The sequence below is a fragment of the Artemia franciscana genome, chromosome 3, assembly GCF_032884065.1.
Source record: "Artemia franciscana chromosome 3, ASM3288406v1, whole genome shotgun sequence".
Classification (NCBI taxonomy): Eukaryota; Metazoa; Arthropoda; class Branchiopoda; order Anostraca; family Artemiidae; genus Artemia; species Artemia franciscana.
This window is the reverse complement of record NC_088865.1, coordinates 40001745-40014501: the sequence shown is the minus strand read 5'-3', so window position 1 is coordinate 40014501 and position 12757 is coordinate 40001745. Positions and strand designations below refer to the sequence as shown.

General features: G+C 32.3%; 1 protein-coding gene across 6 annotated transcripts in view; it reads right to left on the bottom strand.

Annotated features, from left to right (window-relative positions):
• LOC136025260 (eye-specific diacylglycerol kinase-like) overlaps positions 1-12757 on the bottom strand; it is a 266512-nt gene that overhangs the window by 102751 nt on the left and 151004 nt on the right. For all 6 annotated transcript variants that reach the window (XM_065701114.1, XM_065701112.1, XM_065701109.1 and 3 more), the window contains exons 8-9: positions 8030-8240; positions 558-750 (exon numbers count right to left, since the gene is read on the bottom strand). In XM_065701114.1, the coding sequence (XP_065557186.1) occupies positions 558-750; positions 8030-8240 (404 nt within the window). The remainder of the gene's footprint in view (positions 1-557; positions 751-8029; positions 8241-12757) is intronic.

Here is a 12757-nt window from a genome sequence, read left to right as displayed (position 1 = left end):
TTCTGAAAATTATGTCTTTAACAGCCCCCATACCTTCTCAAGACCAGAACGTAGGTCTCCAACACTTTGCTGAAAACAAGATACGGTCGAAACGTTTTCACCTTTCTTACTTTCATGAATAAAAAATTATCAAAACCTTAAGGAACAAATGTCAATACATGTCAATTAAACTGACAATCCACGGTCATTTGTTTGTTGTTTTGTTTTATCAGTGAAGCGCAAATTGTGTTCTGGTCTTGAGAAAGCATGGGGGTTATCAGCCCTACTCATTTTAATTTTTTCTCGTTTTCAGTTTGACTCGGCTATTTATTGTAATTTCTGTTCGTGTTGAGTTTCATTTACTTTTTGATAGTTATTAGTGGTAGTTTCACGCTTGGAAGATTGTTTGACAATTTGCCTATTCTTGGCTTAATTGAGCTCTTTACTTTTCTTTGAAAAAATTGCCTGTGGAAAAACTTTTTTAAACTAATAAGAGTAGAAGTCCAAATTACTAGGAACAGTGTCTGGGATGATTAACCTTTTTATCTTTTAAAATGCTTGAATAGATAGAATCTCACCTGGGAATGTTCAGAAAGAGAACCGCATGAACTTTAGCCTCCCTGAGGCGGTTAGTAACATCTTTTCCATCACACTCGAGAGTCACAACCTCTGAAAGATCCTTCCATTTCCTCTGGAGGAGATCCTTTCCTCCTGCCTGTCCATAGAACATCTTATTTCGAAGCCGTGAATTAAACTTCTCTGGTCTTGCTTCTGAAATACGAAGTGACAGTCAAGAATGACAGATTTCGTAGGAATGATGGAAAACACAAAGGGGTTAACTTTAGAAGGGGATTTTTGCATTGGAGTAGAACTAACATTATTTCATTGAAGAAAATCCATTGTCTAGATTCGAACAAAAGTAAATCAATCAAGAAACTCTTAAGATATCGAATTTATTTCAAGATAAGAATTCTCTTTGTGTTTCAAGAAAAACCATTGAGAAAAGCGTGCTTTTGTTTTAATCATAATATAAAATGGTCGACACGTCGACCCTGCGGCAGCTAGCATCAATCTAGGCCCCGTATTACAAAACCGATATCAACCCAGTGTGCCACAACAGGCATATATATGAACATACATAGCAGATGACTAAGTTAGGGAATGCATGTTCTTTTTCAAACAATCTGGCTAGCGGGAAAATAAAATGAAATAGTTTGATTCGGTTACACACCAAAAAGTGCTAGTCCACTGTTCCTTCATTACTCGTAAACTTATTTTTATGCGGTGAAAGTTTATTCTATAGAGATATTAGAAAATACCCAAGAACAATAACTGGGGTATATCGCTCCAAATCTTCCTGCTGAAAGGGAATATGGAAGTGTTCTTTTTCTGTTGGAAGAAAAGCCCTCTTATGGACCAGCATATAGTATCGTCAGGGTATATGTGATGTAGAAACAGGCTATATAGGATGTAGATATGTCGTCAAGCTATACAGGAATTCATATGTGGTAAACTCCGTGAGGGTGAATTCAAACATTCTAAATATCAGACCAAAACGGTGCTCTGTAAATATTCAAATTGTAAATGTACTGAAACCGCATTTTATAAAATGATTGGACTTTGTATTGAACTGATGACATTTTCACTGAATTGGTTTTTATTGACATCATGTTATATATTTTTTAATAAAAAAAAAACTCATTTTTTTATTTACAGCCAAATTCAACTAAATACTAATTCAAATAGCAATTGAAATAGACCACCTCAATAGACTTTGTCACAACACTCCCTCCCTATATTAAACAAAACTGCCTTTGGTATTTTTCTTGCAAAAACCGATATATAACTAAATACCCCCTAATTCAGAAAAATTGAATTTGCCACCACCATTCCTATATTTCCATAAACTGGCACCACTAAAATGAAGCGAAAAATGAACACAGCTTTTTTGTTGCTGCGTTGGACTCAGGTTGCTATGCTTTGTGGCGAATGTTTTATTATCATATGGATTAAGCTTTCCACCAGCGACCTTTTAACACTGAGAAGAGTTCGAATAAAGTCTCTTTAGCTGGAAAAAAAAGAATAAGCGAGAGGAAAAACCATTGAGCGTTATGAGGATATATATGCTTATCTATATATATAAAAATAAGTTGTCTGTCTGTCAGGTGACGTCATGTTTCTGTGTCGACTGACGTCATGAAGTTAGTTGTCGTCATTTTTGCTATGACGGTGACGTCATTAAAGATATTTAATCATGAAGTTAGTTGTCGTCATTTCGAAACCCTTTGGCAGCACATTAATATTGCTTGCGAGAGATTTCAGGCAAACATTACCTATAATACCTAGATCAACTCCTGCAGACGAAATGAATGCTTGCCTGAAAAATTATAATTTATGGGCACACGTAAAAATGTTAAAATTAACTACAAATATCTGTGTCCGATTGCAAAACAATGACTCTGGTCAAACATTTTCAGATCAATTGCTGGCAATTGGAAATGGAAAGCTCCCAGTAGACTCAATTTCAGGACGTATACAACTACCTGCTGATTTCTGTAATTTAGTGACGTCCAAAAATGAATTGATTGAAAAATTATTTCCGAATATTCTAAAAAATTATAAAAATAATAAATGGTTAAGTGAAAGAGCGATTCTCGCACCAAAAAGTATAGACGTCCAGGAAAATATTGTTGATTTCGTGGACGTATATTTCGTGTATTGTATCTATCTATCTATCTATCTATCTATATAAGAACGAGTTGTGTGTATGCATGTTTGTTTGTTTGTAAAAAGAGCGTTTGCATATAACGTCATTATTAGTACATACGGCTTTGTATATGCACAGACAATGGGAAAGCCAAGAATGTTGTATATCTGCAATTTTTACGTAGTTTAACTCCAGCAGACGAAATGAATGCTTGCCTGAAAAATTCTAATTTATGGGCACACGTAAAAATATTAAAATTAACTACAAATATGCGTGTCTGATTGCAAAACGATGACTCTGGTCAAACATTTTCAGATCAATTGCTGGCAATTGGAAACGGAAAGCTCCCAGTAGACTCAATTTCAGGACGTATACAACTACCTGCTGATTTCTGTAATTTAGTGACGTCCAAAAATGAATTGATTGAAAAAGTATTTCCGAATATTCTAAAAAATTATAAAAATAATAAATGGCTAAGTGAAAGAGCGATTCTCGCGCCCAAAAATATAGACGTCCACGAAATCAACAATATTGTTTTGACCAAGATTCGAGACCAGGCAGTCCTTTACAAGTCAGTCGACACAGTTTTGAACCAAATGAAGCGGTTAATTATCCATCTGAATTTTTAAATTCCATAGATCCTTCAGGGTTTCCATCACACGTGCTACAACTAAAAATAGACGTACAAATAATACTTTTAGGAAATATCAACCCACCAAAGCTTTGCAATGGCACGCGACTTGCCGTAAAAAAAAACAATGGAAAACCTAATAGAGGCCACAATCTTGCCAGGGCCTTTTGAGGGTGAGGCTGTTCTTATTCCTCGCATTCCCATGATTCCAACGGATCTGCCTTTTCAATTTAAAAGATTGCGATTCCCAATTCGATTAGCATTTGCAATCACCATTAACAAAGCTCAAGGTCAATCATTAGAAAATTGTGGTATAGATCTTAATACTGATTGCTTTTCCCATGGACAATTGTACGTTGCATGTTCGAGGGTCGGTAAACCTGACAATCTATTTATATGCAGCGACAATTGGACAGCGAAGAACGTTGTATATTCGCAAGTTTTACGCAGTTAATTTATATTGTATCTATCTATCTATCTATCTATATAAAAACGAGTTGTGTGTATGCATGTTTGTTTGTTTGTAAAAAGAGCGTTTGCATATGACGTCATTATTAGTACATACGGCTTTGTATATGCATTGACAGTGGGAAAGCCAAGAATGTTGTATATTCGCAATTTTTACGTAGTTTGAAACACATATATAAATCTATCTATATTCACAGGTGGGACACAGGGACACAACTACAATGGCGCGTAACTAATATGGCGCGTAACGACTTACGCGCGCGGGGGGGCTTGGGGGGGCGAGAAGCGCCCCACCAACTAGGTGTTGGGGTGGCGCGAAGCGCCACCTCAACAGCTAGTATGGATATATATTAGGGATATTATACATATATATATATATATATATATATATATATATATATATATATATATATATATATATATATATATATATATATACATATATATATATATATATATATATATATATATATATATATATATATATATGCAATCTGTCATCCTTCATCCGCAGAACGTAGCCTAGCCATCTCAACCTTTCTTTCTTTATAGCGCTAGAAAGTGGACTGAACCACATTTTTCGTATAACTTACTGTTTAAAATACGGTCAGGCAACCGGGTACCATGAAAAATCCGTAGGTAATTTCTCTAGAAAACATTTAGTACATTTTTGTCTGCTTTTCGGAGTGCCCATGCTTCAGAGCCATATTTGACCACTGTCATCACTGTAGCTTCCAATATTCTAATCTTGGTTTGTAAGACTTATCTTTATATTCTTCCAATTTTTTTTTTTAACTATGAAATAACACCCTGAGCCTTAACTATTCAATTTTTAACATCTTCACTGCTCCCACCGTCTTTACTAATAATACTACCAAGGTAAGTGAAGCTGCCAACCTGATCAATATTTTCGTTACCCAACGTCACCTATTCATCTTCACTTATTCCTATCCTTAGTTACTTGGTCTTCTTAACATTAATTTTCAAGCCTATTCTAGCACCCTGAATTCGCTAAACCTCTAAAAATTCATTCATTTTGCCCACACTTTCATTTAATATGCTTAAATCATCAGCATAATCTAAGTCCAGGAGCATTGTTCCTCCCCCATTTGATTCCGTGGTCTCCAATTGCCTTTCCTGTTCTCCTTAAGACGAAGTCCATCAAAATGATCAATATAAAGGGGGATTAAACACAACCCTGCTTAACTCCTGATTTAATAAAAAACAAACAGTTGCTAACCTCATTTCCTACCTTAACCGCAGCAGTATTATTCTCGTACATAGCACAAATCACTTCAATGTATTTTTCTGGAATACCATATGAGGATAAGACCTTTGCTAACCCTCTTCTATCAACAAAATCGAAAGATTGCTCATAATCGATAAAACTGAGGACCAAAGGTGTTTGACAACGAAGGATTTTCAATAGAACTAAAACGCGCAAAAGTTGGGGAAAATCGATATGAAAATGCATATACTTGACATCCACTCCCTCCGATTAGAGGACATTTCGAATTTTTGACTTCTAACACCACGCAAATTTTTCACTATAGTCACTGAATAGCAAAATGTAGATTCATAAGTACTTGTTGCGTCATTAATCGCTCAACCATACAAAAGAATACAAAGAAAAAGAGGGGAAGAACTTTCACAAAGGTATCTTTTGAGAAAAGATGAAACGAAAAATAAAGCGGAAGCATTTATTAGGAATGCAAATCTTGCTATTCACATATCTATCTCTACTTGAAATAGCTTAACATTTCTAGAGTAAAAATAAAAAAATGAAAAAAAAATGTGTTTTCATATAACCATCTAAAAGCTTTCTACTTAGCTTTGTTCCTTATTATTTTTATATGCTCAATATTTTTACAGGAATAGAACAAAAAATGACAAAAAGCGGGGCCTCTGATCCCTGATGGAAACCTCCAATGAAGCCGTGTCGGTAATTTGACGCATCTGGTACAAAAGTGGACCTTGATGCATCCTCAACAATAGTCCCTCCGTTTGGGAGTTCGCAATTCCGAGAGTTTAGTGCCAGTCCGGGAGTTTCAATCTAAAATCCCATGTTACAAACATTTTTAGTTTCAACTTTATTATAGATCTTCTTCTGTCTTTTTACAGATAAGCACCTTCATGTTTCTTACCACCCATTTTTTAACATTAACCGTAATAGAAAAACAGAGAAACTGCTTGTAGAAAATCGTGCGACTCAAAAACTTTTCCTTCTTTTTACTGGCTTGAAACTTCACACAACAGAACCAATCAGATAGAACTTAGCTTTTCGTTCTTTACTGGCTCTTTTTCTCAAAATACAACTAAAAAGGCTTTAAAAAAGATAGTTGTTAGCTCCGCTCTCTGGCATCCGCTTAACGAATGTTATGAATGGCTAATAAAAATACGTCATATGAAAACAAATAAAATGAAGGCCCATATTTTACCACAAAATTTTAAGCAATTTAGCCCTTTTCTCTCTTCGTAGTAGCACTAGCCATTCACTAGCTATTTTCTAAACCGCCTCCCCGTTATATCTGTTCACTTCTTTTTTAACTAAATTACCAACTGCTTTAGTTTTCCTACGATTTGCATCACATTCGTCAGCTAACTAATATGTGCGAAAAAATGTATTTTGTTCCATCCTACTTAGGGCATTTTCATTAATAAATTTGTCGCCTTCTCTTCTGGAACCTCTTTTGTGACGTCGATCAAGGCATGCTTTGGAATATTCAACGCTTAATCTGCCCCACCAATTGAACAATTTCGTAGGTGTTCGACTAGAATGGAAATACATAAACGAGACCTGATCAATTCGATATTGAAGCCAAAATAACTTATCAGATCACAGTGCTTTCGCATTTACGAATTCTCACCGTTTTATTTAAATTATGCATTTTTTTTTCTCTCTCTATTAAATTCTGTGATTGGAAAAGCAGTGCGGTTTAAGAAATTGTTTACGGCTAGCCTACGGATGGCAAAAGACCAATGCAATTTTATTGTTTTTGAATTTAGCAAAAAAAATGTCAATATAATTACGCAACAAAAGTTTTTAGAAAACTGTAAAATAAATAAAATAACCCCAAAAACGTTCTGTTTCAAGTACTATTTAAACACACTTAACGAGGCTAACCACACAAAAGAATTAAAATTACTAAATTTAAACCATGTGTTCATAGAAAAAAAAATGTCCCTCTATTTCATTTAAATTATGCGCGTTTTCTTTCTTTCTTAAATTCTATATGTTGAAGCCAGGGGCGTATCCATAGGGGAGAGCTACCCCCACCCAAATACTTTTCAAGCTCGTAAACTGCTCTGAAAAATGCTGGTAAAAACCCTTTTAGCCCCTCCCTCCGGCAAGAATAATTTTGGCAACCCACATCCCAAAACAAGAGAGGTTTATTTTTCATTTTATTTTTTTAGAGGTTTAAAAAGAGATAGAGGATAATTTCCTCTTATATGTCTAATTTCATGACAAACTGAGGTATGAAAATCTATTACTTTTTGAAATACTCTTAGAAAGAAACTGTTTGAAGCTTATTGACAAACCTCCTAATTTGATATTTTATATATATATATATATATATATATATATATATATATATATATATATATATATATATATATATATATATATATATATATATATATATATATATATATATATATATATATATATATATATATATATATATATATATATATATATATATATATATATATATAGCATATATATATATATATATATATATATATTTCTTCATAAAAGTTAGTTGAGTAGATTTTGAAGGTTTCCTGAATTAAAAAATATATATATATATATATATATATATATATAGTGTAAACAGTACTTCCATTTCCTGCAATTTTATTCGTTAAACAGATGCAAATTTTCTATTTCTTCATAAAAATTAGTTGAGTAGATTTTGAAGGTTTCCTGAATTAAAAAATATATATATATATATATATATAGTGTAACAGTTTTAAATCCAGGAAAGCATTATGTCCAAAAAATTAGGACTAGAACAAAAAGTAACTAGAGTAACACGTAGGAATATGAAAATGTGACTAAAAAAAAAAGAAAGAATGACAAATGCTACAATAGAGCCTATACCAAGGTATCTTTAAACAGTACTTCCATTTCCTGCAATTTTATTCGTTAAACAGATGCAAACTTTCTATTTCTTCATAAAAATTAGTTGAGTAGATTTTGAAGGTTTCCTGAATTAAAAAATATCAATTAATTATTATACCTCTGGCTTCGTGAAACTCCAACGCAATATGAGCATCAACACCAAAAGAAAAGTAATTGTTAACAACATCTAGTGGCAAAGTATCTTTTCCTTCTTCCGTTGGTTGATATTCGGTATTTGTCTCGACAATAAGTTTCCATCTATCTAAAAGTACGGTATCAGCTTCAGCTGTTGCTTCCAAAATCTTTGAAATTGGTTCATCAGTATAACCCTACAACAAAAATTGTTATATTAAGGCCAAGCATTTGACTCCCTAGTCATTAGAAACATGAGAAGGTTGAACTGAAGGAGTTTCTCAATCAAAATTATGATTAGGCGCAGATTATCCTTAGCAATTCTTCTTGTAACTATCTATACAATATACATTTTTATATATATACTAGCTGTTGGGGTGGCGCTTCGCGCCACCCCAACACCTAGTTGGTGGGGGCGCTTCGCGCCCCCCCCCAAGCCCCCCCGCGCGCGTAAGTCGTTACGCGCCATAATAGTTACGCGCCATTGTAGTTGTGTCCCTATGTCCCACCTGTGAATATAGATATATATATATATATATATATATATATATATATATATATATATATATATATATATATATATATATATATATATATATATATATATATATATATATATATATATATATATATATATATATATATATATATATATATATATATATATATATATATGGTTTTAACTACGTAAAACTTGCGAATATACAACATTCTTTGCTGTCCCATTGTCTTTGCATATAAATAGATTGTCAGGTTTACCGACTCTTGAACATGCAACATATAATGGTCCATGGGAAAACAATCTGTATTCAGATCTATACCTCATGATTCTAATGATTGCCCTTGAGCTTTGTTGATGGTGATTGCTAATCGACCATTCCCTGTCCCGGTGTCCCGGTCGTCATTTATATCCCCCTGTTTCCCCCGGTGTCCCCGTTGTAGTTGTGTCCCTGTGTCCCGGTCGTCATTTATATTCCCTGTGTCCCGGTCGTCATTTGTATCCCGGTGTCCCGGTCTGTATATACATTCGTTTTTTAGTTTTGTTTTTCTCCTTTATTTTTTTCCTTTTTTTTTCTTTTTTAGTTTATTTAGATTTTTAGATTTTTTAGTTTTTTTATTAGTTTTTAGTTTTTTTTTCTTTTTTTTGTAGTTTTTACCTTCTTTTTAGTTTTGTTAGTTTTTTTTTTTACTTATGTCCTGGTCGTCATTTATACTCCCTGTGTCCCGGTGCTTTGTTGATTGCTAATCGAACATTCCTTTTGTCCTGGTCGCTTTCTCTTTGAGTGTCGTCATTTATTTTTTTCTTTTTTAGTTCTTTTAGTTTTTACCTTTTTTAGTTTTTTTTAGTTTTTTAGATGAAAATTTTTTTTAGTTTTTTCCTTTTTTTCTTTTTAGTTTTTTTATTGGTTTTTACCTTTATTTTAGCTTATTTTTCAGTTTTTTCCTTTTTTTTAGTTTTTCTTTATTTTTTTTTAGTTTTTTACCTTTTTTTAGTTTTTTTAGTTTTTTTAGTTTTTTAGCTTTTTTATTTTTTTTATTAGTTTTTAGTTTTTTTTGTAGTTTTTGCCTTTTTTTAGTTTTTTTAGTTTTTTAGCTTTTTTATTAGTTTTTAGTCTTTTTTGTAGTTTTTGCCTTTTTTTAGTTTTTTTTCTTTTTAGTTTTTTTGTAGTTTTTACCTTCTTTTTAGTTTTGTTAGTTTTTTTTTTACTTATGTCCTGGTCGTCATTTATACTCCCTGTGTCCCGGTGCTTTGTTGATTGCTAATCGAACATTCCTTTTGTCCTGGTCGCTTTCTCTTTGAGTGTCGTCATTTATTTTTTTCTTTTTTAGTTCTTTTAGTTTTTACCTTTTTTAGTTTTTTTTAGTTTTTTAGATGAAATTTTTTTTTAGTTTTTTCCTTTTTTTCTTTTTAGTTTTTTATTGGTTTTTACCTTTATTTTGGCTTATTTTTCAGTTTTTTCCTTTTTTTATTTTTTTTTATTTTTTATTTTTTTTAGTTTTTTACCTTTTTTTAGTTTTTTTAGTTTTTTTAGTTTTTTAGCTTTTTTACTTTTTTTATTAGTTTTTAGTTTTTTTTGTAGTTTTTGCCTTTTTTTAGTTTTTTCAGTTTTTTTTTTAGTTTTTTATTGGTTTTTACCTTTATTTTAGCTTATTTTTCAGTTTTTTCCTTTTTTTTAGTTTTTTTAGTTTTTAGTTTTTTTAGTTTTTTACCTTTTTTTAGTTTTTTTAGTTTTTTTAGTTTTTTTAGTTTTTTAGCTTTTTTATTTTTTTTATTAGTTTTTAGTTTTTTTTGTAGTTTTTGCCTTTTTTTAATTTTTTTAGTTTTTTAGCTTTTTTATTAGTTTTTAGTTTTTTTTGTAGTTTTTGCCTTTTTTTAGTTTTTTTAGTTTTTTAGCTTTTTTATTTTTTTTATTAGTTTTTAGTTTTTTTTTGTAGTTTTTGCCTTTTTTTAGTTTTTTTCAGTTTTCAGTTTTGTCACCTGATCCAGTTTTTTCAGGTGACGTCACCTGATCCATCCACAGATCCACACACAGACAACTTATTTTTATATATATATATTAATTAACCAGCAATTTGGTGTCTGCACGCTACATATTCTCCAGACTCTGTTTAAACCGGTTACAACTAACTGATACTACACTGAATCGCTCAAGAATAATCAAATTAGTTAGTTCCTTGGTATAATTTATGCATTCTCATGCGCTCCGATTACAGCTGCATATACTCTTTTGAGGGGAATTTTGACTTCAGAACACAAATATGTAAAGTATTTGAAGGGACTGCATCCAGCAACTATACATTATAGAAATAAGTTTCTGATTGTTGAATAGAATATTTTTTGCTCTATTTTTTTATACCCATAACAACAGTGTCAAGTGTAGCAATCTAGAATAAAAACCCAAAACAGGTTTTATAATTATCTTTTATTTGTAAAAAAAAATAATTGTCAACTTTAAGATTTGATTAGATCAAAATATTCATCAGATTTTTTTATATCTGTTACAATAAAAACCGCCAAAATCACTAATTCAGGAACGTCAGGCAAGCTCCAAACGTTTAACATGGGAGGTATAGGAAGATTCCTTGAGAGCCCGTCCTGCCTTAAATCCCAAGACAAATAACTAGACATTAATCGACAATAACAGTCCAATTTCAATCCAACGATAATAATGCTTTTTTCTTATCCTTATTAAATAATCAGTGTTATTTAAATTTATATTTAAAACGAATAAGATTAGTCAACTGTGTCAGGATATTTTTTTTCCAAAAATATTGAGGTCATAGAGTTGCCATAGAGTTGGCAACTATTTTTTTACCAACTCTTGGCCTCTAAATTCCAAAAAAACCTCGGTTTTTCCCGTCAGCTTTTTTAGCTACAGAATATACTCGTTTTGATTCCAACTTAATTTAACCCCCATTTAACTCAATCCCCATTCAACTAAACCTCCATTGAAATCTACCCCTGTTTAACTCAACCTCCATTCCCCTTGATCCCTGTTTAACTCAGCCCCCATGTATCTCACCCTTATTCAACTCAACCCCCATTTCCCTCAACTCGAATTCAATTCAATCCCTACAACAAGTTAGGTTAGATTGAATGGGGTGAGTTGAATGGAGGTTGATTTAAACAGGGGTTGAGTTGCATGTCGGTTGAGTTAAACGGGGTTGTGTTGCCTGGGGTTAAATTGAATAGAGGATAAGTTGCATGTGGTTTAGGCTAAATGGGGTCGAGTTGAATGGGGGTTGAGTTAAACAGGAGTTCCTTTAAAGAATAGTTGAGCTAAATGGGAGTTAAGTTAAACATGGCTTGAATTAAATGAGGTTTGAGTTGAAGGATGGTTAAGTTGAACAAGGTTGAGTTAAAGATATATATATATATATATATATATATATATATATATATATATATATATATATATATATATATATATATATATATATATATATATATATATATATATATATATATCTTTCCATGTGCTTCTTTGAACGGAGACTTGGCTGGGTGATCATAACTCTGCTCATTTGGATATACCGGGGTATATTTTGTTTACAAGAAACCTAAAGCTACGTCACCACTGGGTCTTCGCAGCCTATGTGCGTGAAGATCTGCACGTGAAAATCCGTGGTGATCAGAGTAAATACAATGACATGGTGTGTGAAATACTAGTTCTACAGGCTAGATTAAATAATGTTGATGCATATTTAGTCATTGTGTACAAGTTCTTCCTCTTGCTCTATTCAAGAATTCTTTGAGAATTTACATGAAAAGCTGGCAAATGTGCAATTCGGCAATAAACCTTGTTTCATTCTTGGGTATTTCAACATCAACATGCTAGACATCGAGTCTTCGGTGACTTCTCAATTTTTAAATCTATGTCTGTCTTACGGTTTAGTTCCTACGATTAACATTCCGACTAGAGTTTCTAGGACGTCCGCAAAGCTTTTGGAAAGTATATTTTCAAATGTACCTTTTAGATCTCCAGGAGTTGTTGAAATGTTGAATTTGACCACGTTGATGCTTATGCTGAATTTGAGGTATTTACTCATAAGTGATTAATTTCTGACTTGAGTAAAAGGGCTGTAGTTTTTTATAGAAATGCCATGCTAAAACTAAACAATAATTTGGTTCAAGTTGATTGGATGTCCCTACTTAGAGAGGAAAACACACATCCGTGATCTGTCTTCCGGCAAAAAATGAGAAATTCCACAT